The sequence below is a fragment of the Sarcophilus harrisii genome, chromosome 1, assembly GCF_902635505.1.
Source record: "Sarcophilus harrisii chromosome 1, mSarHar1.11, whole genome shotgun sequence".
NCBI lineage: Eukaryota > Metazoa > Chordata > Mammalia > Dasyuromorphia > Dasyuridae > Sarcophilus > Sarcophilus harrisii.
In genome coordinates this window covers 346,039,308-346,066,125 of record NC_045426.1, presented here as the reverse complement: position 1 = coordinate 346,066,125, position 26,818 = coordinate 346,039,308, and the positions used below count along the sequence as shown (strand labels likewise).

Sequence of the window (26,818 nt, the reverse complement as noted above, 5' to 3'; positions counted from 1 at the left end):
TTTTGACCATCATACCCAGAAGGATGTGACACAAATACCATATGTGTGCTGAGGAGTGAGGGGGAGGTTCAGAAGAGGGAGAGAACATTTTGGCTGGGGGTAGTTATTAGAGAGGGCTTCCTAGAGGAAGTAACACCAGAAGTGGCCCTCGAAGGATGAGGAGTATTTTAAAGGTGAATATTGGGGCAGACAGAAGAAGCATTCCAGGATGAGAAAGAGAAGAGTGTCCCCTAGTTGGCTGGAGAAGGGCAGTAAAGTGGGGCAAAATTCTAAAGTAAAGGTGACAGCCAACTGCGGAGAGCCTTGACTGCTAACGACATGTTAATGTGTTAACTTTAAGCAGTGGGGCTCCATCAAAATATTTTTAGCAGAGAGTCTTCCCCGTGGGTTATGGGAGAATTTGGGGTGTGTGTATTTGTCTGATCTGGGACCCACCGATCATCCCGGCTCTGACCTCAACATCCTGGAGAAGACCGACGCATAATCAGACCGAAGTCCTGAGATCCAGAGCTCTGCAGGACTGTTTCTGGCAGCTGGATCTAGGCTCAAAGGAACTAAAGGTGGAGCTAACAGAACCCCAAAACCATTTTAGGCCAAGACTGCTCATTCCCATAGGGGAGAAGGGGCTGGAAGGAGGGGGTGGGGGTGTTTTGTGTTTTCCAGGAAGTGTGAATGTGTAAAAGGCTTCAGGCTGTGGAGGTGCCACTGGGGGTGGGGGTGGGGGTGGGAACGGAGGTTCTGAGCAGGTTCACTGACGCTGAATTCATTACCGGGAGATTCCTCTTCAACACCATCTCTGACACCTTTTTACACATCTCTGAGTCTCTGACATATCTCTGAGCCTCTGATAATGTCTGAGTCCCTTGACATCATCTCTGAGCTCCTGATACCTATCTCGGCATCTCTCACTGCTCTGAGGCCCCTACAAGCAATGAAACTCTAAGGGGTTTGAGCCCTTCCCCGATTCCCTCCTCCACCGCGCACCCCCAAAATATTCAGCACTAGCCCCTTCCCATTAAACTGGTTAGGGTTTGTTTCTCTTAGCACCATGGGGATGCTTTCCCCTACCCCCACTCCAGGATGACTCTAGAGGGGGCCTGAGTCCTATCTATCTTAAGATGGAAAAACCCCAGGAGATGCTGCAGGACTGGGTCAAGAAAAAAGTCCTCCCCAGGACTCATGATCCTGAGCAGGGGTGGAGGTTATGCATCTCCATCCGTCTTCTTCAACAGACACAGACACAGATATACAGACTCACAGACACGCTGGAGAGGAGGGAACCCACCATGATTAGGGAAGGGGGAGGGGGAGATATAAGGAGATGCTTGGGATCTAGGCGTCCTGGAGGCGGCGCCAGGTAACCAGGCTCCCCCAACCCTACTAACCCCCCCCAACACCCCCTCCGCCCGGGGCCGCAGCAGCCCCTCCCCCCGGCCGCGCCCCCGCCCATCCCCGCCATCCCCCCGCCCCCGGGCCGCCCCCCGCCCGTGACGCGCTCCCCCCTCCCGCCCGCGAGCCGCGGCGAGGATGCTCCGGCGCCGCTGAGCCCGAGCCCGAGCGCGGAGCCGGGGCCGGGGCCGGGGCCGGGGCTGGGGCTGGGGGTCGGGAGACTCGGGCCGGGAGCCGGGGTTGGAGCCTGGGCGGAACGGGACCGGGGCCGGACAGGGCCGGGCAGGGCCGGGCGGGCTACCCCGTCATGGGCAAGGACCAGGAGCTGGTGCAGGCGGTAAAGACGGAGGACGTGGGCGCCGTGCAGAGGCTGCTGCAGAGGCCGCGGCCCGGGAAAGCCAGTGAGCGGGGGCGGGGGCGGGGGCGGGGGGGGTTGCTTTGGGCTGGGGGCGGAGAAATCCGGGGGGGGGGAAGTGCCTGGGAAGAAGGTGGGGGGCTTGGGGCAAGAGGGCCCCCCGGGGTGATGAGATGCTTGCCTTGGGGGATGCGGGTCCAGAGGCGGTGCTGGGTCTGGGGGCACGCATTGGGAGAATTTGGGGTGTCAGGGGAGGCCCCGGAGATCCGTGAGAGCTGCCAGATGCCAGGGGAGCGTGCAAGGTCTGGGAGGGGGTGCAGGTGGGGGATACAGGGAACGAAGAGATGCTGAGGGATAGAAATGCAGGGTTTGATGGGATCCCCAGGGGACCTAGGGGATGGGAAGATACTGGGGGGATGCAGTGTCTGGGGGTTCTGGGAGATGGGGGGATACAGGCTGAGGGGGGCGGTGTCTGTGGTCCCGCCCCCAGTAGCCCGCCTCCTCCCCCCCCCCCCACTTTAGCCAGAGGCTGCAGAGAGGCTGGCCTGGGGCCGAGAGAGGTGGTGGGGGCCAGGCAATGACTCGCCCTCACCAACCTCCGGAGGCGCATTTTATCCAATAGCCCAAATCTGCACCTTCCCCTGTCCTTCTATGTCGTCCCCCCCCCCCACCCCCCAACCTCAGCACACATACTCGAGAGATTTATAGGAAGCTTTAGGGATTCAGAGAGGGATGGGCACAGAGAAGGCTAGGACAGACAGATGCAGGGTCACGGGGACTCCAAGACACACAGGTGGACATAGATAAGCAAGTGGGCCACCTGAACAGTCCCATGTGTGTGCTCCCTTATAGCTTTATATGCTGCCTTTCCCTGGGTGTGCAGGTGGGGAAAGTGAGGGGCAAGGTCCTACCTCTTTGATTCTCACTCTCCAATTGGGAATGAGGGTCTGTCCATCCTTGGGGCTCCCAAGGGGGATGGAGAAAGGTCTTCTACACTTTCTCATCATGCTTAATAACAAAGGTTGGTGAAAACTGGGCAGGGGCCACCCTGAGGGTGTGGCTGATGTGACCATGTGTGTATGTAAGTATGTGTGTATGCATGTCTATATGTGGGAGGGGCGACTAAGGGCAGGGAACAGAGGTGGTGAGCTTTGCCAATCCCATTCCATGGCCCCTAAAGAGAAGATTTAGGCAATGTTTTACTGATGGGGAAACTGAGGCACAAAGTGGTTAAATGACCTGTCCAAGGTCGGGGCAAAACCAGGATAAGAACTACTAGTCTATTCTTAGAGACTATTTCTCTAACCTAGTCTAGTGAAGCTGGGGGAAAGGATCCCAAAGCACCCAGTGCCTGTCTCTGCTGCTGTGGGAGGGAGGAAGCCAGCAGAGGAGAGAGGTTAGAACCCTTGGCTGCAGTGAGCTCCCCCTGGGAGGGCCCAGGAGCCTCTGCTCAGCCTTCTGATCCTAACGCTGATCCTGGCTCAGCCAGAGCCTCCCCCAGGAACAGAAGATGGATGGAGGGGCTGGGGGAGGGCGGGGGAAGGACGAAAAGGGGGGAGAGATGGAGGTAGAAGCCAATTCCTAGAGTGTTTCGAGATTATGCCTCCCTCTGCATGTGACTGACTGCGTGTGTGGTTATGGCGTGTATATCCAAATGCATCTGTGTGTGAGCAGCAGTTGGCAATTTGTGTGTACAAGTGTGTCACTGAGTGTGAACAATTACAAGTTGTTTATGTGAATCTGTCTCTGTCCTTAAGATCTGGGACCGATGCGGGGAGGGATTTCTTGGGAAATCAGAGGAGCTCCCTTTCCCCAGGGAATGGCTGGGCTGGAGGTACTTTCAGTCGTGAGGGGAAGAGTGGGGGAAGTCATCAAGCCCCCATGGTAGCCAGCCTCTGACCCAAACTTGCCTTCATGTTTATCCTCTCTGGGGAGTCAGAGGTGGGATGGGGGTGGGATAGACACCCCACGTCTGATTTTTTTCCAGGCTTCTTTAGAGTCAAATGGGAGACCAGAGTAGAGTATGCACTATACCTTCCCCCACCCTTCCAATAACATACTAGGAAAGAGATACACAATTACACCCAGACTAGCAGGTATATACACTAACACAGAAACATACATAAACAGATACAAAGCACAAGAAGGTGGGAGCTAGTTAGACTAAGGGACCACTCCCATTCCCTTGGTACTACTCATTTCTAATCTCTCTGATCCCTGTCCATTTTTGGTAGCTCTCAAACTCCTCTCGCCCCTCAAGACAATGATTTTCCTTAAGTGTGATCATGCCCATTGATCACACATAGGTTCTCTCAGAAGCTAACCTGATTAAACACCCACCGGCTCCCAAGGGTCAGAAATCAATGGTCCACCTAAAAAGTCCTGAACTAGGAACACTGAGGTTCAGAGGAATCTGTTTCTAGGCTCTGGAAAAACTCAAAGTTGGGTACATAGATAGGGAGATAGAGAGACTGGGAGGAATAGTGACTAGAGAAGATGTGTTAATGAGAGAGACAGAGACAGAGAGACAGACAGAGACAGAGACACAGAGAGAGATACAGGGACAGAAATCCCAACTGGGTGCTCTGACTCCAAGGGGGCGGGCTTCATAAATCAGAGAGGAGAAACCCCTTCATGAATTAGCACGGTTGCCATGGTGACACTGGCCTGCTTTGGAGTAAGATATATTTTGATTCAGCAAAGTGCAGCTGGAATTTGGGCCCAGGGAGTGGGAGGGTGGGGCCAGGGCAGGGAGTGATGTTCAGTGGGCAGCTCTGGTCCTGGGAGGAAATAGAAATTTTCCCCACTGTAACCAAAAGGCTCTCTTCCATCTCTCTGACTCCACTGTTCACCAGGTTGCATTCTCTGATTTTTTATTATTTTTATTTTGTTTATTATTCTCCATCATCCTATGATTATTTTCCCCATGCCTTCATCTGCTTTCTCTATCATCATTCCCCCATTCCTATCATCTTTCCTTTTTGTTTCTATCACCAGTTCATCCAGTCTTCCTGAGTTGAGTGTCTCATGTACTCAGTTTGATGTTCTCCTATGGTATATGGAGGTGAGGTAGGGGGAACAAACTCTGGCTTTAGGGATTATCATATTGAGGGATCAAAGAACAGGATAGGAGTTCTTCAGGGTCAAGTTTCTGAGGAAGAGCCTCAGAGAGGAAGAAGTTCAGTGTGGACTGGACTGGCCTTCTTGAAGGAAATGAGAGTTAAGCTGGACCTTAAAGTATTAGATTGAGATAAGAAGAGATGGGGGAATTCTAGGCGGAAGGAACAATGACTAAAGGTTCATAGAGAATTTTCCCTAGTATTAGTATTCCAGGTGTTCTGCATAATTTCTGACATAAAAGACATTTAATATATAAATGTATAAATTATATTTATATAATATATAAATATGTATATATATATATATATATATATATATATATATGGTGGTACAGTGGATAGAACACTGGCCTTAGAATCTCAAAAGAATTTAACTTCAAATCCATCCTTAGTCAACTAGCTATAAAAGTCACTTAACCTCCTGATTGCCTCAAACACACACACACACACACACACACACACACGTTGAACTGTATTGAACTGAGAGGCAGGTAGTGCAAGTGTCTTTATATAAGTTTTAACATTAGAAGATAGGTCCAAGGTTACATAGCAAGTAAGTATTCAGGCTGAGATTCAACTCTGGTCCCTTGAGCTCAGAGACCATCTCTTTATACTATGTCACTTAAGTAACAGCAATAGGATACGATAGAATAGCTGTATAGAATGCTGGATTTGAGACCAAGGATTCTGAGTTTAGATCCTATATTCTTCTAAACTTCAGTTTTTTTTATCTGTAAAATGGAAACAGTAATATTTGCACTAGCAATTCCATAGAGAAGGAAGATGGAAAGGTGAATATATTATGGATCTCAGAGGTAGAAAGACAAAGTTCCACCTCTGGCCCACTTTGTAATACTGGTCAAATCATTTAACCTTTTAGGGCTACAGGTAATATGCTAAAACAGTAAATTGCACAGAGTGTACCTCACTACATTGGTAGAGGAAGTTCCTCATTGGAAAGTTCCTCCTATGTTAATAGAATTACAGGTTCCCTATGATCTGGTTCAATTTAATTCCACAAACAATTCTTGTTTTGTCTCTGTGTGAAAAGAAAACTTTTTGGATACAAAGGCAAAATACAAATTTATTCCTGCTCTCAAGGAGGTTACACAGCATTGAGAGAAAGCACTCTATAAACCAATAGAGGGCTATGGAAAAATGAATTAAGTGCACATTTTTGTGAGGGGAAGTAGGCTGGGACCATATTGTAAAATCCCTCGAATATCAGGGTAAGGAGTTTGCTAGTAGGCAGTGGGGAGCCACTGAACATTTTTTGAGCTCAGGAGTAATGGTATCAGAATGGTACCTTGAGAGGATTGACTTGGCAGCTTGTACAGAATGAATTGGAAGGCGAGAAATGAAGGCTGTTAGGAGGCTATTATGATCATCCAGGAAAGCAGTAATGAAGGCTGTTCTAGGGTGGTGGCTGGGTGAGTAGAGAAGTGAGAGTGGATGCCAAAAATATTACTGAAATAGATAACTCAACAAAACTTAGCTGTTGATGGATGTGGGGATTTGAAGACCATCATCCAGATATGTAGTTGGGGAACAATCTATTTCCATGTATTCATGTCTGCTTCTCTATGTGTGTGTGTGTATGTGTGTGTGTGTTTGTATGTAAACCATTTGTATGAGAACCATTTGTCAGTGACCCATAATGATTTTGCTGCCGTATAATTCAAAAGATCCTGAGAGGCCAATGGTATAGGTCAACCTAATGCCTTGCCTACTTTGTTGTGTCAGAATAGAGTGGGTGGTGGAAGAAACCAGGAGCATCCAGGCACTGATCCCTCCAAACTTTCACCAACCAACCCATAAGGAATCTGCATGATATCAACACAATGGTGCATATGCCCCTTAGAATTATGGTTATGGTTATTGCTGAGAAAACCCAAAAGTCCTCTCCTTTCCCCATTCCCTTTTTTTTTTTTTTTTTTTTTTTTTTTCATTGAAAAGCATAAATTTATTCAAAGAATGCTGATTAAACATATACTGCATGTAAAGTTCTAAACTCCACATTTGGAATACAAATGTGATGAATAAAAACTCAAAAGATAGAGTTTCTGCTTTCCCCATTCCCTTAAACCTACTATACTATATTTGAACTCTTCCTTTACCACTGTTGCTCCATGTCATAAAGTTACTGCTCCTGTGTGTGCCAAAACCTTAGTGTTTTTCAGAATTTGACTAAACTCTAAGGGGGACATGAATATATGTGACCTCTATTCTTGGAGATCTCTTAAACTGTGGAGAGAAGTCCCATCCTTAACAGAAGGGATATAACATATACTCAGACACATTTGTGTATCTATAGGGTAAGATGTGATATTAGGGGCTCAGAACAATGATTTCTTGGGATTAGTACAATGATACCAGTGAGTCAGGGTGGTATCATGGGGTAATATCTTGGAACTGACATGGTGAGATCCCAGAGTTATAATGATATTATGGGTTTATATCTCAGGGTGAATGATCATGTTATATGTTATAGGTTTATATCTCAGGGTCAATGATGATATTGTGAGATTCAATACAGTGATTTCTCAGTGATATGGGCTCAGTAAGCATCTAACATAGCATCAGGGGCTTGATAATTTGAGCTGAATTTTGTTGATCCTTGGAGGTCAGTGTGGTTGTCTTAGGGCTACTCAATGACATTAGGATCAAGTTGGTTAATTTGGAGTCAGATCTGATATCAAAGGATGGTGTATGGTGATAATCTAGTAGGAAGTTCTCAAGGTCTTTGTATGGTCATTTATTATGTCTGCTGAGAAACTCCTGGGCTGAAGGACTAGTTGTTTTCCTTAAAGGAAGAAAGATCTGACCTCAAAAAAGCCTCAGAAGACCTGAGGCTATCTGAAATCTTTTGTGTAGATTTTCAGAGGAGAAGGGGGGGATGGAAGTGCTGGGAACCTATATCTTCACCTCCCTCCCATCTCCCCTCACTAAATACTAGGAGATCTCTAAGACAGTACAGGGCTGGAGCAAAGAAGAGGACAAATGTCCTGCATCCTAATCTAACCAATGGAAGAGACAGATTCTTCCCAACTCTGATGTCATTAGGATAGCCAGGCTGTGCTTTTACACACACACACACACACACACACACACACACACACACACTCTCTCTCTCTCTCTCTCTCTCTCTCTCTCTGATGGGGATAAGAGTTTCCTTTATTGGCAAGGACCCTCTCATCTTTCCAGTGTTAACTTCAAATCTATCCTAGGGAATCAGCCTCATTTGCTCTAAAATTTCACCTCCTGGCCAGGGAGACAAGCGTGGGTGATTGTGTATATGACAGTGTGAATCTGTGACTGTGTGGATGTGTGACTGCATTCATTCAAAAAATATTTGTTGAGCACCTATTATGTGCTAATGAGGTAGATCTGCTATGCTCTAGTGTGACTGAGCAGATGTATGTGTGGGTCTCACCGGATAGAATAGCAGAACCATAGAAGGCTTGAGCTGGAAGAGAACTTACAACACAGACTATTAGTGCTTGAAGGGATTTAATGCCTAGAATGTTACCTGGGAGGGAAGGAAAAAAGGAGGAAGGGAGAAAAGGACAAAGGAAAGAAAGAGAGAGGGAAGGAAGAAGTGAGGGAGAAAAGAAAAATGAAGGGAAGGAGAAATAGGAAGAAGGAAATAAATATTTATTAAGCCCTTACTGTGTGTTTAGCAATGTACTGAGCATTTTTTTTTTTTTTTGACAAACAGAAACTCATTTGATCCTCTAAGCAACCTTGTGAAGTATTTGCCCTATTTTACAGTTGAGGAAACTGAGGCAAATAGAGGTTAAGTAATTGTCACACAGCTAATCAGTGTCAGAGGTGGGTTTTGAATTCTTGGCCCAGCACTGTCACCTGCTACACTACCTAGGCTCTCTCCTTAGGGAAGGGACCTTAGAACTCCCTTACAGCTATTAGAGATAGAAGAACATTCTTAGAAAACTAGAGAGACCTTATGGAAAATCTAATCCAAATCTCTGAGTCTGCCTATGGGAGAAACTAAGTCCCAGGAGGATGAAGTTACTTAAAATCACATAGTTAGTGATAAAATTAGGACTTGAACATGGTACTCGAATCTTATCTCACTCTTCTCTCCATTCCCCCCTGATCCTGTCATATTTCCACCAAGCCACACCCCCTGAGCCTCTCCATAAATCCCCAACCCCCTCATCCTAATCTGGGACAAAGGGGCTTCTGTCCAGCCTAGAGGTTCCCTCCCCCATGGAGTTGATTGACCCACAAACAGGTTATGTAACCAATGTCCTGGCAGGCCCAGTGGTGGTGGGGGGCCACTAGAATCTGGCCAGGGCTGACTCAGATCCGGTGAAGGGCCTGAGCCCAGGGCAGGGGCCAAGAGAGACAGCTTTTACATCTGTCTGTCCATAGCCGTGCACCCATTCATCCATCCGGGCTGCCCATTTTTCCTTGTATCCAGTCCTCCACCCATCTTTCCTATTCCTTCTTTAGCAAGAGTTCCATCTTGGTCCTGGTTTTGAGGTAGCAACCATAGAGGAAAGGGGCAGGAGGGCTAATCCAGCGGACAGAATGGAATGGCAGATCCTGGGGATTTGGGAGAGTGGAGCTGCAGGAAAGGGTTCCAAGAGGATTGAGGGAGCTGGGAGAATGACTGGACTATTGGGGACAGAAAGCAGGGTGTTTGGCCCCGTTCCAGGGAAGGCTGTGGAGCTCTAATATAGGGCCCAGGTTGTTCTGGGTCTGAATTCTGGGGGGCAGGGGGGCAGTAGCAGGCAGGGTTGGCAGAAGGGCAGAAGGCTCGTTATCAATCAGAATTTCAGTCTTGTTAGGAATGCTTCAGCACCTAGGGACAGAGATGGAGAAACAGAGAAATACTCACATGCATGGGCATTTGCTTCAGAATTAGCAGGGACTCTTGTGCTTTATGCTGCTGGACTGGGAAGTGTCCTTAGAGCTGGTGCCGGCCTTTCCCAAGTTGTGCTAGGGATGCTGAGGAACCAGGGGGAAGTGGGGGTGGGGTAGCGAAGGAAAAGAAACCGCTCCATTCTGAGTGCATAGAAAAGTGGGTGAGGGCTCCTCTGAGCCAGGAGCTTAATGGTGAGGCCTTGGGGGCCCCTGCCTCTCCCCAAGAGACACCCCTGTCCTGGATCTACCAGCTTTCCCAAGCCAGCCCAACCTGCCCCACCCTGTCTGCAGACGTCAAGAAGATGGATCACTCACTGGGGGAGTTATTCAATTAGTTCCCATACAGAATCCTCAGCCTGTCCTGGAAGTGTGTGTGTGTGTGTGTGTTTGTGTGTGAGAATCTGTTGTGTGTTCTCCCGGTCTCCCCCACCCCCCAGGCTATATTTAGTAGAAGAGAAGCAATAGCAGCAGCAGCTGGATCAGTGCCCTGGTGGGCCAGGAGCCCAGGGGAGGATGGCAGTGTGTGTGGTGGGGGGAGTGGGGGTGGGGAGAGAGTTAAGGGGGAGATGCAGCTCCTGGCCAACAGCCCAGCTCAAAGGCTATTGCAGGGGTTCTCAAAGGAGGGAGGAAGGCTGGAGCCCCTCAAATCTTATGATAGTTTGGTATTAGACAACCTTTGGGGAAACTGAGGCACAAGGGGTCAAGATTGACTGTTCCTACTTCTGTGAAATCTAGTTATCTAGTTATAGATAGTATATATATATATATATATATATATATATATATATATATATATATATATAGTTATGGGCAAAGGAGGGAGAAAGTCCAACCCAGACTTTGGTTTCTGTGTGTGGGGAAGGAGGAAGAAGTAATGAGTTGAATGTGTATATTTAACCACCCTCACCTCCATTACTCTGACTCTCCAAGTGACTGCTCAATTGCAGTCATGTCTTCTCCTATCACTGACGATGGATGGCACCTATGGCATAGTGGAGAGGAAGGTTCTGGGTTACAATCTTGGTTCTGCTGCTTCTGTGAGGTTTGCTTCTCTGTGTCTCCTCATCTGTGAAATGGGCACAAGGATAACTATATTATCTGGCAACATGGTTGCTGTTGTGAGATTTAAAGGAGCTGAGATACTTTGTAAATCATAAAATACCATGGAAATGTCGGCTCTGCACTTAGGTGGTATATTGGATAGAGTGCCGGTCTTGGAATCAGGAAGACCTTGAGTTAGAATTTGGCTTCAGGGGCACCTGCCTGGCGCAGTAGATAGAGTAGTAGCCCTGAAGTTAGGAGGACCTGAGTTCAAATCTGGCCTCAGACACTTAACACTTCCTGGCTGTGTGACCCTGGGCAAGTCATTTAACTCCAATTGAGTCAGAAGAAAAAAAAAGAATTTGGCTTCAAATATAAACAAACTATGCAGACTCGGACAAGTCATGTCATCTATATCGCCCTCAGTTCTTTAACTGTACAATGGGAATTATTTTTTAAAAAAACCTATTTCTCAGGATCATTGTGTACAAATAAGATAATTGTAAAGGATAGCACACAGCGCTGGGTACATACTAAGTGCTATATAAAATGTAATCATAGTAATTATTATTTATTACTCTTGATGGGGTGAATATCAGCCTTGGACTTGGATTGGGGTTCTGCTCCTCTAGAACCAGGCTATTGACTTTAGGCCTCTTTGTGAACATTTGTGTCTGTTTTTTTGTTGGAGAGGGATCTGTACCCTTTTTCTATGACCTTCCCCAAATGGCCTGAGGCAGGTAGAGCAATGGTTTCCCATTCATCTTCGTCACTCCTCCTCCCTTCCCTTCTAGAGCTCCTGGGCTCGGCCAAGAAGGTCAATGTCAACTTCCAGGACCCCGATGGGTGAGTTGGGGAGTCCCTGGAGGAGTCTTCCCCTGGCTTGTGATTTGAATGGGGTTTGGGATGAGGCTGGATATCTCTCTGATGTGTCCCCCCATCCTGTCCCCCCAGCTTCTCAGCCCTCCACCATGCTGCCCTCAATGGCAACACAGAACTCATCGCCCTGCTGCTGGAGGCCCAGGCCGCTGTGGACATCAAGGACAACAAAGGCAAGTTCTCCCACCTCCCGCTGCCTTCCCCCTCTGGAGGGAGACCCTAGGCCAAGTCAGGGGTCAGGGTCCAGTTGACCATCAACCTCCTACCCCAGGGATGCGGCCTCTGCACTATGCAGCCTGGCAAGGCAGGAAGGAGCCTATGAAGTTGGTGCTGAAGGCAGGCTCCGCCGTGAACATCCCATCAGACGAGGGCCATATCCCGCTACACCTGGCCGCCCAGCACGGGCACTACGATGTGGTGAGGGCTCCAGAGCAGACGCCCAGGGAGGACTGGGCAGGGCTGGGGTGCCGGGCCGACAGCGGCTCTCACTGGTTTTCCTCTCTCCCTTCTCCTCCCCCATGGGACCTGCAGTCAGAGATGCTCCTTCAGCATCAGTCCAACCCATGTATTGTGGACAATTCAGGGAAGACGCCTTTGGACCTGGCCTGTGAGTTTGGACGTGTCGGGGTAAGTTCCCACAGGGCTCTGGTAGGTAGTGTGCTGGGGCTGGAGTGAGGGGCAGAGAGAGGACAGGTCCAGGCGCCTCAGGATGGTCCCAGAAGACCAGATCAATAATGTCTGATCTCGTCCCTCCCTCCCTACTTCTCCAGCACGGTGACAACATCCACCTCCTGGCTGCTCTGATTTCCCTTTTCTTTTTCCTGTTATCCCCTAAAGGTGGTACAGCTGCTCCTGAGTAGTAACATGTGTGCAGCCCTACTGGAGCCTCGGCCAGGAGATGCCACTGACCCAAATGGCACCAGCCCCTTGCACTTGGCAGCCAAAAATGGTCACATTGACATTATCAGGTATGTACATGGAGAGGGTTAGATAGGAGATGGGGAGGGGAGGCTCTTGGATTTTCTTTTCTTTATCATTCAACCAACCCATCTCTCCTGAATATTCCCTCGTCCCATGTGCCTGGTCTTGTGCAACTAAGTGACTTAATAGACAGAAATCTGAAGTTGGAATCAAGATCTGAGTTCAAATTTAGCCTCAGAAATTCACTACTGGATGATACTAGGCAAGCCAGTTTTCTCAGCTGGAAAATGGGGATAATAATTAACACCTACCTCCCAGGGGTTGTTGTGAAGATTAAATGAGATAAGATTTATTTACACTATAGTACCTGGCATATAGGAGTAGCTTAATAAGTACTTGTTCCTTTCCCATCTCTAAGAGGAACACAGAGAAGGAGCAGACCCTCGCCCTACTATTGGGAAGTTCGAAACCTGGGAGGGAGACATAAAAGGAATAAATCAGGATCCTGTCATTGGGAAAGGTGCTGACAGTCAATGAGAGAGGCTAGATTTACACAGAGAAAAGTGAAAAAGCAGGATGAGACCATGTGGGGAGGAGGCTTGAGCTGAAAAGATCAAAGAAAGTTTCACAGAGGTGGTGGTGACATTTGGATGGGGGGTGGGATTCCTGGTGAGGGAATCAGTGTGAGTGGTGGGAATGAGACACGTGTATTCAGGAAAGGAGGACAGGACGGTAAGGAAACAGACACTAGCTGGAGCAGAGGGAACCTATTAAAAAAGAGGAGAGCTATACTTGGGTAGGTCCCAGGTATAGAGGACATTGAATGCCAATCAAAGAAATATAATTTTTATTTGGTGCATGATGAGGAGCTATTGAAGGGTTTTGATGGGAAAGTAATGTCTTCAGAGCAGTGCATTATGGAGATTATTTTGACTGTGATGTAAAGGATAAATTTTACAGAAGAAAGAATGGAGGCAAGGAGACTACTTTGGAGATCACATTATTAGTCCTATCCCTATGCCAGAATGGTGGGCATAGAAGTAGAAAAGAGGGGACAGATGTATCCTTACAGCTTTAGATCCAAGGGGATATAGCTCCTGACTGGGTCATTTAAGGGAGAATGAGAAAAAGGAAAGAGTCAGGTTTTTCCCCCGGATCTGTGACCTGGGAGATGTGTGATTGCCAGAGATAGGAGGCTGTGATGAGACTTGGCTGCCAGTGTCCTGGTTCACCTCTGGCCCTCTTGCCTTCCCCCATGCCCAGACTCCTCCTCCAAGCTGGCATTGACATTAACCGTCAGACCAAGTCAGGCACTGCCCTGCATGAGGCCGCACTCTGTGGGAAGACGGATGTGGTTCGGCTCCTGCTGGATGTAAGCTCAGGGAGGGGGAGACAGACTCGGTGGGGTCAGAGCCTGGGAGAGACGGGCTGGGGGCACTGAGATCAGGAGTTAGACAAAGGTCAGAGACCTCCAGGGTCCTTGGCCCCCATCCCACGTCCTTTGTGGTCATTCCGGATGAGGCAATGGGTTTCCTGCCTGTTTTCTGCCTTTGTCCCAAGCTCTTCCAGCCCCCTAGGTCCCCAGCCTCCCCACCTGAGTTTGCCTTCCCCCTCCAACCAGAGTGGAATCAATGCCCATGTAAGGAACACCTACAGTCAGACCGCACTGGACATCGTCCACCAATTCACTACTTCCCAGGCCAGCAAGGAGATCAAGCAGCTGCTGAGAGGTGGGAAGATTGGGGGTGGTGAGTGAAGGGGGATGTATAAATCCACTGGACCTAGGGACCCTCAGAGGGTGGAAGGTATGATGGCCAGATTCATTTCCAGGGGCTGGGTGGGTTTATTCTTTTCTCTCTCCAGAGGCGTCAGCGGCTCTGCAGGTGCGGGCAATGAAGGACTATTGCAACAACTATGACCTGACAAGTTTGAATGTGAAGGCAGGAGATGTGATCACTGTAAGTGGAGGATGAGGAGCTTCCAGTGGGGGGATTGGTCCTGGGAAGATGTGGTCAGTCAGTGAGGCAGACCAAGGTCAGAGACTTCCTGGTTCTTGGTCCCTAACCCATCTTTCTTGTGGTTATTCTGAATGAAGCAGCAGGGAAATGTGGCCACTTGGGGGGAATGATCATGGGGAGACATGGCCTTTGAGAAGTGGACATGGTGGGGGAGTTGGGGTGGTGGTGGATTATTCAGCTTCCAAGGGAGGGTTGATTCTCCAGGACTGGTTGCAGGGTTGTTGCCTCCTTCTAGTTAATTCAAGAGAATTCCTGGTAGTTTGGGAGTCTTTAGTAATATGAACATGCTCTCAGTGGCCCATCTTGGGGTAAAGCTTAATTTGACAGCAAAGGACAGGGAGGAGTCTCCCGAACTTCTGCTTCCTGCTGTCCCTGCTGTTTTGCTATTATAACTATAGTGTGTATATGTTGGGGGATGGATCTTCCCTGAATCATGCTGTCCTGGGCCCCGAGACCTCTCAGAGCCTCCAATGGGCCCTCAACTCTGCCCCCTACTTGGTACAGGTCCTTGAACAGCATCCTGATGGCAGGTGGAAAGGCTGTATCCATGACAATCGGACTGGCAACGATCGTGTTGGCTATTTCCCGTCTACCCTAGGCGAGGCTATCACCAAACGAACAGGCAACTAGTTTACCTTGACCCTCAGCTTTGCCCTTTGCCTCCAAATCTCACCCTGACTCCTAATCCTTGCTACCTCCCTGACCATAAGCACCCACCCTGATCCCCAGACTCAGTTTCCTAGCTCTGGACAATTCCAGGGAGTTTTTGACACTTGTTCCTGGGCAGTGAGAACAGTCCAGAGCTTCTCTGGGAAGGTCTCTGCATTCTCGTGCTTGGCAGTGGTGGACAGGAGGGGCTCCTTCTTGACCCTCTCTCCCTCCCATCATGCCCCCATGACATGACCTTGGCACGTGGTATCTCATGTTCATGCTGGGTAGTCAGAGAACTGAATATGGATGATGTGTGCATGGGTGTGAATACCCCTAAGCTACGGAAATAAGAAGTCTCCTCAGGCATTTCTGAAAAACTCGAGCCCCAGGTAATTTGTCATATAGGTCAGGAGCTAGCCTGAGAAGGAGGGCCCAGACCTGGCATTTTAGGTTCTGCACCATAGCTATTTAATGCAGAGGTCAGTGTTTAGAGTTTGGAGCCTTATTTCCTTAGTCCCCTTTTTGTACTAACTCCTAAAAATACCAAGATGAGTCCAGTCTCCCCTGGAGCCAAGGTTGGGGGGCAGGAGGGAGGAGATATTCGTTTGACTCCTGTTATGCTGTCAAGGCTGCTATTTCCTCCCTCCATCTTCCTCCACCCCTTCTCCCCATCACTGTCCCTCCTCCTCCCTCCAGCTGTTCCCCAGAAAGCTGTTCTTGGCAGTGGTCCAGAGGAGCCCCAGACAGGCTGACTGCAAACTGGTCTACTTTGAATTTGAGTGTTTTCCTCCCCTGGTCAGTGACAATCAGTGACTCAGGCCCCTCACTTGCTGGCTCTTTAGTCATTTCCACCCAGTTTGCTCATCCCCGCATTTCTCCCATTGGTTCCTGTCTCCCATTTTCTCTGGGTCTCTCTCATGTTTCCATCTTCTTGCCTCTGTTTTCTGTGGGTATCTCTGTCTTTCTCCTGCAACTCTATAAGAGGGGAGGATAGGCTTAACCGGCTCAGAGAGAGAAGGACATTTTGGAGAGTTCACCTTTGGGGAATGGAGGTGATGCCAAAGGGATTGAGACCTATTCTGTTTCCTTTCCCTTCCTGCTTTCTGTCTGTCCTCAGTCCACATAGAGTTGAACAGTCATGATTCAAGACCCCCATTTTGATTCCCTTGCTCTGAAGAATTTCAGGGTTCAGGACTGTGGTACAAGGGGAGGGTTCACTGGCCTGGCCCTGGTTGTGAGCTCAGCATTGGGGTGCAAGAAGGGAGAGGGAAGGGTTCACTGGCCTAATTCCTGGCTTTGACCTGCCTAACTGCTTTTATTAGAGGATTTACCCACTAAAAGAGAGGAAAGATACTTGGGGTTTCAGGATTCTGAGGTAGTCTGGAAGAGGGATTGATGTTTGGCTGCTGTGCTCACCCTGGGCAACCCAGAGGGGCCCAGCCAGGGCCCTGCTCTCCATAGTAGGGGCAAGGAGTGTTTTCTAAGAGATAAAGAGTCAAGACTCAGGGCGTTTCTATGTTGCGTTTGAAGGTTCCCGAGGAGCTGACATGAGCCCGTCCCACCTGTCCCCTTCCCAGGGCAGTTCTGCAGCCCCCCCAGAGGAAATCTGGGTCCTGAGGAAGCCCTTCACTGGTATGGAAGCCAGGGCAGGTCAGGGGCTTCTCTCCCCTGTGGGCATCATCAGCCACAGTTGGCAAGCAACACCTGGAAGGAGGGCCCGAGGGCTCAGTCCCCACTCCTGAAGCTTCTCTGGTGTTGGCAGGTGCTGACCGCAGCAGCAGTCTAGGTGGCGTGGCCAGCGGGCGCAGCGGGGGTAGTGGGAGCCATGCCCTGCACGCGGGCTCCGAAGGGGTCAAGGTACGACCGGACAGATGGGCCCACGGGCGGTGGGGGACAAGCGAGCAAAGGCTGGCTCTCTGGTGACCCTGGTCGGCTCTGTCCCTCTGTGTCCCCAGCTGTTAGCAACCGTGCTCTCCCAGAAGTCCATCCAGGAGTCCGGCCCAGGGGACAGTACTACAAAACCCCTCGAGGGCCCTGCGGGTGAGCCACTCCCCAGCTCTACATCCTCCCCTCTGGCTTTGCCCCCAGCCTCCCACGGGCTCTTCACCCCCTTCTCTGGTTGCGCAGGTCCCTCACGTGCCCAGCCTGTTACACACACGGGGCAGGCCTACGGTGAGCAGCCACCCAAAAAAATGGAGCCTGCGTCTGAGGGAAAGGTGAGCGGTCAGCCTGGGACTCTTCTCAGGTGGTGGAGCTGCTCCCTTCACACAGGCCGCGGGGGCGGGAGGGTCGTGAGGGTCGTGAGGGGCTCCAGGGGAGGGGCAGGGAGGAAGGGGCCGGGAATCTGTGAGGGAACCTTCCAGCTCCCCGGTCAGGGTCTTCCTGGGCCTAGGTAGGAGAGCCCCACCCCCAGGCTAAGGAGGCCCAGCCCTGTCTGTCTGTCGCGGACCAGGCTCGGGCCGCTGTGTACCTGTATGTGTTTCCGTCCGCGTGGGGCGGTGTGCTGTGCGTGGAGGGCGTGCCCGTGTATGTAGTGGTGAGGTGTGCGAGTTGGGAGAGCTGCGCTGAACGAGTGGGGGGACGGGGCCTTGCGCCGGGACCGGGAGCACTGAGGAAGTGGGCCAGGTCGGGGCGGGGCAGGCCGTCTGCCCCACCCCCCGGAGGCCTTCCCATCTGCCCGGGAGTCTCCAGGTGAGCGCAGTCCGGGCGCGGCTCTCTGGCTAACACCGACACGTCCACGTCTGTCTGCAGGACGCTCCCACACACACAGCTAGGCTTGCCGAGGGCTCTCGGTACCTGGGGGAGCAGGCCTGGATTTGTGGATGCAGATGTGGAGGAGGGCTAAGGGAGGGAGTTGCGAGGCCCCTGGACAGTGGCTGGACTCGGCTGGAGGGGCCGGACGGACGGCGCTGGAGGACGGTGGCCAGGCTGGGCACCGGCGAGGCCGCGGAGGAGGAGGAGGAGGAGGAGGAGGAGGAGAAGAGACGGCGGCAGCTCTACGGATGACCACGGCCAGCTGGAGGAAGAAGCGGCGGAGCGGCCTCAGGAGAGGCGGGAAGCGCCCGCCCGCCAGGGCGGTGAAGGCTTGTCCACCGGCGGCCCAGCCTGCAGCAGCTGCTCCCTTGTGTCTTCCAGAGCGCGGAGGCCGTCACCCAGTGGCTCGCCACCTTCCAGCTGCAGCACTATGCCTCCAACTTCATCACCTCTGGCTACGATCTCCCCACCATCAGCCGCATGACCCCCGAGGTGAGCCGGCCTCTGGCTGGGCCCCGAAGATGGGCGCGGGAACCGGCCACCTTGGTAACGGGGCCTTTTCTCTGCCCTAGGATCTAACGGCCATCGGCGTCACCAAGCCTGGCCACAGGAAGAAGATAACGTCGGAGATCAACAGCCTGACCCTCCCCGACTGGCTGCCTGAACACAAACCCGTAAGGCCCCTCCCGCCCCGGCAGAGCCGCGGCGGGCATGGGGAGGGCAGAGGGCACCGCCCCCTCTGGAGGCCCCGGACAGACAGACAGGCACCCTCCGCGCCGGAGCTCAGGGGCTGCCCAGCGCAGGGCGGCCGCACCTGGGGCCTGCGGCACAACCCAGCCTGGACGGAGCTGCCCCCACCCTGGCCCCGGGGAGACGAGCCAAGCGACGTTTCTGTCAGACACTGAGGATGGCCCCTGGGAGCAGCGCGGGCCCTGCCAGCAGTGAGCCACCTGTCCAGCCATCTGTCCATCACGGGCACCGGGGCCTAGGGCAGCGGGCATGGCCGGGGCCAGGGCTGTAGGAGAAAAGGAGGCTCTGGGCCTGGGGCAGTGAGCGGCTTTCTTCTTGGTCAGAGGAGGGCCAGGGCTCAAGGGCAGGGACAGATTCACTCAGCCAGCACACATTTGTCAAGCGAAACCCGCTTAGCTCAGCACTCACTGTTACAGACCCCCATGAACCACCAAGCCAGACCCCACTCAACCCATGCTCAGCGGGCCCCAACACGGGAGTCAGCAGGGAGTGAAGTGTCTCAGCTCTGTCCCTCCTGTCACACGCTGACCCAGGCCTTCTGCTCAGTGCCATGGGGGAGACAAGGGGATCAAGAGCTGTCCAAGGGCTCTGCGATTCTGATTCCGCCCTGCTCTCAGGCTGGCCCCCGCGTCCGGGGCTCCCCCTCAGTCCGGGGCCTGGCTCCTCGTTTCTGGTGGGCATAGCCCCCATACACACGGCTGAGGGCACCCCCCTCTGTGAGGGCTCAGCACTAACGTGTGCCAAGGTTCTTCTTCCTCTTTGCCTCTGTCCTGGTCAGGGAAGCAAAAGGTGAAGGTAGCCATGCTTGTGGTGGGGAGAAAGGGTGGTTGTGAAAGATGAAGCCGTGTGTGTGTGTGTGTGTGTGTGTGTGTGTGTGTGTCTGTGTGTCTGTGTCTGTGTATACTAGAAATATATGGTGGGTGTTATAAAAAATATATATGGTGCTGTTATGTGTGTGTGTTATACCTGGGTGTGGTGGATATGAGAGAGCTGCTGCTGTGTGTTTGTGTGTGACTGTGTGTGTGCGGGGATGTGTTTGGATGTGTGTCCGCATGTGTTTGTGTAAGGTAGTGATGGTGGGGTGGACAGATGGTTGGACCAGTGGCTGGCTGGCTGGGGGAGGGGGTGGGGAAGCAGTCACGTGGCCCTCCCCTCTCCCCCTGTCCGGGCAAGGTCACAGGTGTGTCCTGGACACAAAACAGTGGATGCTTTTTTGTCTCTGGTGGTGTGTGGTGAGTGGCAGTTCTCGGGCAGGCCAGGCTGGGCTGGCCCAGAGGGGGCTCTCTCCACCCTGCCCCTGGCTCTGGCCTCCCCAAGGTCGTAGGACAGCCTCAGCACAATGTCTTCTGTCTCATCGTCTCTTGATCTGATTTCTCTGAGGCACCTGTTGACTGGTCTGTCTGTCTGTCTGACTGTTCTCCCCCTGACCCCAGCCACCAGTTAGCACCCGAGTGACCAGTGGGAGGGGTGGTAGTGGAAAGGCAGCCCCCTTGGCCAGGGAGGGCCTGGACCTCCCTGTGGGGGCTGGACCTGTCCTGAGGCCTAGGTGGGCCTTCGCTGTCTCCCTCCTCAGGCTAACCTGGCGGTGTGGCTCTCCATGATTGGACTAGCCCAGTACTACAAAGTGCTTGTGGAAAACGGCTATGAGAATATAGACTTTATCACTGACATCACCTGGGAGGACCTGCAGGAGATCGGCATCACCAAGCTAGGTAGGGTGCCCCCTCCCCGCCGGCCTCCGCGGGATGTCTGGGTGGGGTTGGCCCCGTGAGACCACCAGCTTAACCTGCCGTGCGCTCCCACCCAGGCCACCAGAAGAAGCTGATGCTGGCGGTCAGGAAGTTGGCAGAGCTGCAGAAAGCCGAGTATGGGAAGTATGAGGCCGGGGCCCTGCGCAGGAAGGCCCCCCAGTCCCTGGAGGTGATGGCCATCGAGTCTCCCCCACCCCCGGAGCCCACGCCCGCCGAATGCCAGTCGCCCAAGATGATCACATTCCAAGACAGCGAGCTGAGTGACGAGCTGCAGGCCGCCATGACCGGCCCGCCCTCGGGCCCCGAGGGGGGCGCCGAGAAGCCCACCAACAGCCTGCCGCCCACACCCCGGGCTGGTGCCCTGCGGCACGAGCCCAGCCTGAGCGGGCGGGCCCGGCACATCAGCAGCTCCCAGGAGCTCCTGGGAGACGGGCCTCCCGGCCCCAGCGGCCCCATGTCCCGCAGCCAGGAGTATCTGGCTGACGAGGGCGCCCCTGCTCCCAGCCCCAAGGAGGCCCGGCCCACTCGGCACGGACACGGCGTCAAGAGAGCCAGTGTGCCCCCGGTGCCTGGCAAGCCGAGGCAGTCCTTCCCCCCGGGGGCTGCCGGGGGCCACTTCACCCCCCCTCAGACGCCAACCAAGCCCCGTCCGGCCTCGCCGCAGACACTGGGCGCCCCCCACAGCCCAGCCCCGGCCACTGCCAAGGTGAAGCCCACCCCGCAGCTGCTGCCTCCGGCCGAGCGGCCCATGTCTCCCCGTTCGCTGCCTCAGTCGCCCACCCACCGGGGCTTTGCTTATGTGCTGCCCCAGCCTGTGGAAGGGGATGGCGGGCTGCCCCCGCCGGTGGCTCCCGCCCCTATGCCGGTCCCTGTGCTGTGTCTGCCCCCCGGGGCCGCGGGGGAGGCGGAGGAGGAGCCCGGGCGGCCCAAGAAGCGGGCACACAGCCTGAACCGCTATGCAGCCTCGGACAGCGAGCCTGACCGCGACGAGCTTATGGTGCCCGCGGCGGGGCCCTACGCCACGGTGCAGAGGCGGGTGGGCCGCAGCCACTCAGTAAGGACCCCAGCGGGCGGCGATAAGAACGTCAACCGCAGCCAGTCCTTCGCCGTGCGCCCCAAGAAGAAGGGGCCTCCCCCTCCTCCGCCCAAGCGCTCCAGCTCCGCCATGTCCAGTGCCAATCTGGCAGACGAGCCAGTCCAGGATGGAGAGGGCGAGGAGGCCAGACCTGAGGAGGGCCTGGCGGGTGGGCGGGCCCAGCGACGCAGGGCCAGCGACCTGGCCGGCAGCGTGGACACAGGAAGCGCGGGCAGCGTCAAGAGCATTGCTGCTATGTTGGAGCTGTCGTCCATTGGGGGTGGGGCCCGGGCCGCCCGCCGGCCCCCCGAAGGCCATCCCCTGCACCCTGGGCCGGCCGGGCATCCTGCCAGTCCTGAGCCGGGCCGCGTGGTCGCAGCGCTGGCCTCGGCGAAGCACAAGGACGCCATCGGATTGGACGGCGAGGTCGTCAATCGTCGGCGAACGCTCAGCGGCCCTGTCACCGGGCTGCTGGCCGCCGCCCGCCGCGGGGAGCAGGGCCCCCCCGAGCACATCCCCTTTGCCGAGGAGGGCAGCCTCACCATCAGGCAGCGGCCGCGGGGCACGGCCAAGGGGGACGGCGGCGAGGGCCCTCCCCTGGCCAAGGTGGAGGCCAGTGCCACACTGAAGCGGCGCATCCGGGCCAAGCAGAGCCAGCAGGAGAACATCAAGTTCATCCTGACGGAGTCCGACACGGTGAAGCGCAGGCCCAAGACCAAGGAGCGGGGAGAGCCCTGCATGGAGCCGCCCCCGCTCTCCGTGTATCAGAATGGCACAGGCACCGTCCGCCGGCGGCCGGCCTCTGAGCAGAGCGGCAGCCCTGCAGAGCTGCCCCTGCTGCCCCCCCCTGCCGCGCCCCCTCCTGCGGACCTTGCCCATCTGCCTCCTCCCCCGCCGCCTGATGGAGAGGCCAAAAAGCCTGCCAAGCCCCCGGTGTCCCCCAAACCTGTCTTGGCCCAGCCGGTCCCCAAGATGCAGGGCTCCCCTCCAACCGCCTCCAAGAAGGCTCCGCTGCCTGGTCCCGGCAGCCCGGGTAAGTCCCAAGAGCGCGACCCCTTCGTTTCTAGAGGAGGACGTCACCCTTACCCTGGGCAGCCGCACCCACACTGTCCTTCCCAGGATCCCTGGCCACAGGGTCAGGGGCCGGGTGCTGGCTACCTCCTCCTGCAGGGCATGGGCCTGGGGTGGGTTACTCCGGCGGGGGGGCAGTCTGACATCCAGAATCCTTTCTATTTGTGGGGCCCAGCTCCCCCAGAGCCCCGACCCAGAGAGGAGACTGGCTGGGGAAGGGGACCGGCCGGGGAAGGGGACCGGCCAGGGAAGGGGAGAGCAGGATCTGGGCCGAGGATGGCCCGGTGGGTGAAGCCCTTTCTTCTCTCCCTCCCACAGAGGTGAAGCGGGCCCACGGAACGCCCCCGCCGGTGTCTCCCAAGCCACCGCCCCCACCCACAGCCCCCAAGCCAGTCAAGGCTCCTCTGGGACTGCAGTCTGTGAGCGCCAGCCCCACGCCCACGCCCTCCCCGGCCCGCCAGGCGCCTGCTGCCGCCGCCACCAGTAAGCCAGCCAGCACACCGCCCTCCCTCTGTGCCAGCCCCGCCAAGCCCCCGTCACCAGGCGTGCCCCCCCAGCAGGTGCCCGTCAAGCCGCCCCGAGCCGCCATGGCCGTGCCCCCTGGAGACGGCAGCGCCAGCGAGAGTGCCCACCAGAAGCTGGAGGAGACCAGTGCCTCCCTGGCTGCGGCCCTGCAGGCCGTGGAGGAGAAGATTAAGCAAGATAATGGGCAGGCAGCTGAGTATGTGGGCCCCCACTTGTGGTCCCTGCCCCCCCCCCAGTCCCCACAGCCTTCCCTCAGGCCCCTCCCCTTCCCTTTCTCCCCACCGCCTCCTCGAGCTCACAGGCCCTATGCAGGTCCGCCTGGTCCCGGCCACCATTTTCTTGGCCAGTAACTGGGCCCCCGCTCTGCTTCCTCCCCACTACCCTCGGGGGCTCCCTTTCCTCATCTCCAAGGGCCGGGGTCCTTTTTGGTTCTGCCCTCTGACCCCTCTCAGTCTCCCCCCACTCCCCGCCCCCTCAGCCCTCCCCTCTCCATTTCAGCTCGGTGGCTGAGTCCAAGAGCACGGTCAGCATTCTGGATGACATTGGCAGCATGTTTGACGACCTGGCTGACCAGCTGGATGCCATGTTGGAGTGAGCCCGTCAGGTGCCCAGCCAACCTCAGGACTCCCCCCCTCGCCCCGCCCCGGGCTCCACACACAGAACTTTACCTCAGGATTGGGCTCCAAGCTGGCCATGTCCGTGGCCAGCTTCTTTGTGCTGCAGGCTGGGGGGGTGCTCTCTGGGGGACGGCCTCCTTGATGGAACCCCCTCCCCATCTGGCCCCTTGCTGCTGCTGCCTCCTTGCCCTGTCCTTGGCCTCTGCCTGGCACTGACCCAGCCTCCAGGCAGGGACTTGGGCTAGATGAGGGTGTGGAGCGGGTGGAGAGGTTGGGGGGCAAGGACTCAGAGTCCGTGGGGGCTAGAATATTCCTGGGGGGTGGGTGGGAGGAGACTGAGGGGGTCACCCCCGCCCCAGGGCCTGGCTGATCAGATGGTGGTTGGTGGTCAAGCACTGGTAGTTGGTGGTTGGGATATTGGGGTCGGGGGAGACTGGGACCGAGGGAACAGTGCCCTTGAAAGGAGTCCCCACCCCTTGCCTGTCCATGCCCCCCCTGATCACAAGCACAACATTTCGGGGGGCCATGAGCAGAGCAGGAGGCCGGGGTCAGAGGTTGGCCCACCTTGTTTAAGGGCTTTCTGGTCACTGGTGCCCCTGTCAGTGACCACCTCATAGCTGCCCCGGGCTGCATTCCTCTTGCTTCACCTCCCCCCCCCCATGATGCAATAATAACAGCTGGGTTAGCTCTTCCTCCCTCCTCTCCCCCCTCCTCTGGTCCCTATCAGTCTGTCCAGTACATGCCCTCTCTTATCTCTGCTAGTGCAGGGGGGAGGGGTTCAGTTCCTGGGCATAAACCCCCCAGGCCTCATCTGGGGGCCGCGATCTGTGTCAGACCCCCACAGGGGACTGGTGGCGCTAAGGTAGGGCCAAGGCCTGGATTTGCAGGGGGACAGCAAGGCCCAGTGTGGCTGGCTGGAGGCGGAGACAGTAGGAGACAAGAAGGCTTGTGGGCTGGGCTGGTCCTAGGCTCCCCGGACCCCTGGAAGGTGGGGGAGTGACCCCCTAGGCAGGTCCAGACCCGACCCCTCCCTTCCCTCTCCTCCCAATCAGCCGCAAAGCACAGGCCTGAGGCCCAGAGGTACAGCACAGGAACTGCTTCTGATTGGGGATTGCTTACCTTTCTTTCTGGGGTTGGGGGGGTGCTTCAGTCTCCGCCCGCCGTCCCGGCCCCACTACAGCACAAAGAGACCGGTCGTAGTAGCCTGGTTCTGGGGCGAGTCTGCGGGGACAGCTCCTCCCGAGGCTCCCACCCTCAGACCGACCCTGGGTCAGTGTGCTCCCAGTGACCGTGCCCCTATCCCTGTCCTCGGGAGGGAGGGGCATAGATCAGATAATAAGCTATAGAAGAGTATTAATTTATTGGAAATGAGCTGAGGCAGATTTTCCCAGAAATCCAAAAGGGTAAAAACTTTAACTTTAACAAATATATATTTAAAGAAAGAAATATTATTGATTCTATAGAAAACCATTTACCAACCAAGAGAAAAGCTGGATTTTAGTTTGAGACAAAAGCTGTTGGAGGCCAAGGCCACCTGTCTTGTCTGTCTGTCTGACTGTCTGTCTGTCTGTCTGTCCCTCAGTGGCCAGACCATTTTCCCAGTAGCACAAACAGGAGGCTTCTCGCCCCTGGGGGCGGGATCAGTGTGCCTGGGGGCTCCACAGTCTCCATCCCATCCCTGCTGCTCTTCTTCATCTTTCTCTGCGTTAGAAGAACTCGAAGGATGTGCCTTGTTTGCTGACGGGCTGCGTCCCCTGGCACCCCACCACAGAGACCTTCGGGCACGAGGGGTTCCCCTCCTCCTCCTCCTCTCGGGTGTGGCCGCAGCCCTGGGGAGTGTGAGTGAGTGTGTGCGTGTGGAGGGACCATCGCTGAGCTGGGCCGGTGCGGGGTGCCTGCCTCTGGGCTGCGGTAGCTGCGGGTGCCGGGGAGCGGGCGGGCCCGGCGGGTGTGGCCATCCCACAGTGTGCACGTGTGTGTATGTGTGTGGGTGTGTGCCTGCGTGTCCTCCGCGGATGGAGTGTCTTGTGGTGTGTGAGTGACCCTCCAGAAGGCACCGAGTGGCCGGTGCAGACTTCGCTCCCAGTTCTATGAACGCCTTTGCTTGTGGTCAAACAGTATTGTGTGGTCATTCTTTTTCTCCTCCTTCCCCCTTCCCCTCTCTGAGAACCCTTTCCCTTCACTCTCAAAAAGTACTGACCGGTCTCATTGTTGTGTTAGCCGCTCCAGATGTGTTGGGCACAACTTTTGACATTTCTTAAACACAAGTTTTTTAAAAGCCTGAAACTCACTGTTGTGAAGACGCCTCTGTGTGTGTGAGCCCCTGGGCCCCTGGGCCGGGGAGACAGGTGGACGGACCTAGTGTGCTCCGTGCTGGTCGTACGGTCCGGATTCTGTATCGTGCTCCATTGTTCCAGCTGTCCATCTCCCTTGGTGCTCCCCACGCTGTGTGTGAGTGTGTGTGTGTCTGTGCGCGCTGCCGTCTCCCAGTGACTGGTGATGCCCCCTTCTCACAGGGCTTTGGGTTTGCTCCTTTCAAGTCGGAGGCTGGGCAGCAAACATCCAAAGCACCCGGATCCAGGTCCCCCCCGACACATGCCAGAGAACGTCGTGGCCTCGTCCCTGCCACATGGATGAGGTTCACAGCCTCCAGGCCATCCGTCGGTGCGTCTGGTCAGTGTGTCTGAGGGATCCGGGCCCTGAACAGACTGGACTTTCTAGGATCTGTGTGCCCAGCCCTGTGGGATGGTGAGTGGTCTATGCAGCCGTCTGCGCTTCCTGCCATCGGCTCTCAATAAATGTCAGAAAATGGAAGTGTTGGCCAGTTTTTTGGGGCAGGAGAGGGGCTGGGATGCTACTGCCGCACAGACGACTCATTTTTGAGATCTCAACGGATGCTCCGTCTTTTTATGGGAGAGGCAGCATGGATTTCCATGAAGCTTCAGGTGGATCAGATATGGGTCAGGTGGCTGGGGGTTTCTCACAACCAATCTGGATGAGTGAAGGAATATT

At 54.6% G+C, this 26,818-nt stretch overlaps 1 protein-coding gene across 2 annotated transcripts; it reads left to right on the top strand.

Moving 5' to 3' along the window:
- Positions 1-1,603: 1,603 nt before the first annotated feature.
- CASKIN1 (CASK interacting protein 1) lies at positions 1,604-26,068 on the top strand. 2 transcript variants are annotated; one of them, XM_031945848.1, is made up of 20 exons: positions 1,604-1,790; positions 11,589-11,640; positions 11,749-11,846; positions 11,945-12,090; positions 12,205-12,300; positions 12,511-12,641; positions 13,858-13,966; positions 14,216-14,324; positions 14,458-14,552; positions 15,117-15,234; positions 16,794-16,895; positions 17,026-17,120; positions 17,219-17,303; positions 17,391-17,479; positions 18,399-18,509; positions 18,590-18,691; positions 20,341-20,479; positions 20,575-22,626; positions 22,983-23,385; positions 23,688-26,068. In XM_031945848.1, exons 1-20 carry the CDS (start codon positions 1,697-1,699, stop codon positions 23,782-23,784), a joined length of 4,323 nt encoding a protein of 1,440 aa, XP_031801708.1. In that variant the 5' UTR covers positions 1,604-1,696; the 3' UTR covers positions 23,785-26,068. The 2 variants fall into 2 exon arrangements, with proteins under 2 accessions (XP_031801708.1, XP_031801709.1); XM_031945849.1 differs by lacking the exons at positions 18,399-18,509; positions 18,590-18,691 and having other exon boundaries at positions 1,605-1,790.
- Positions 26,069-26,818: the final 750 nt, after the last annotated feature.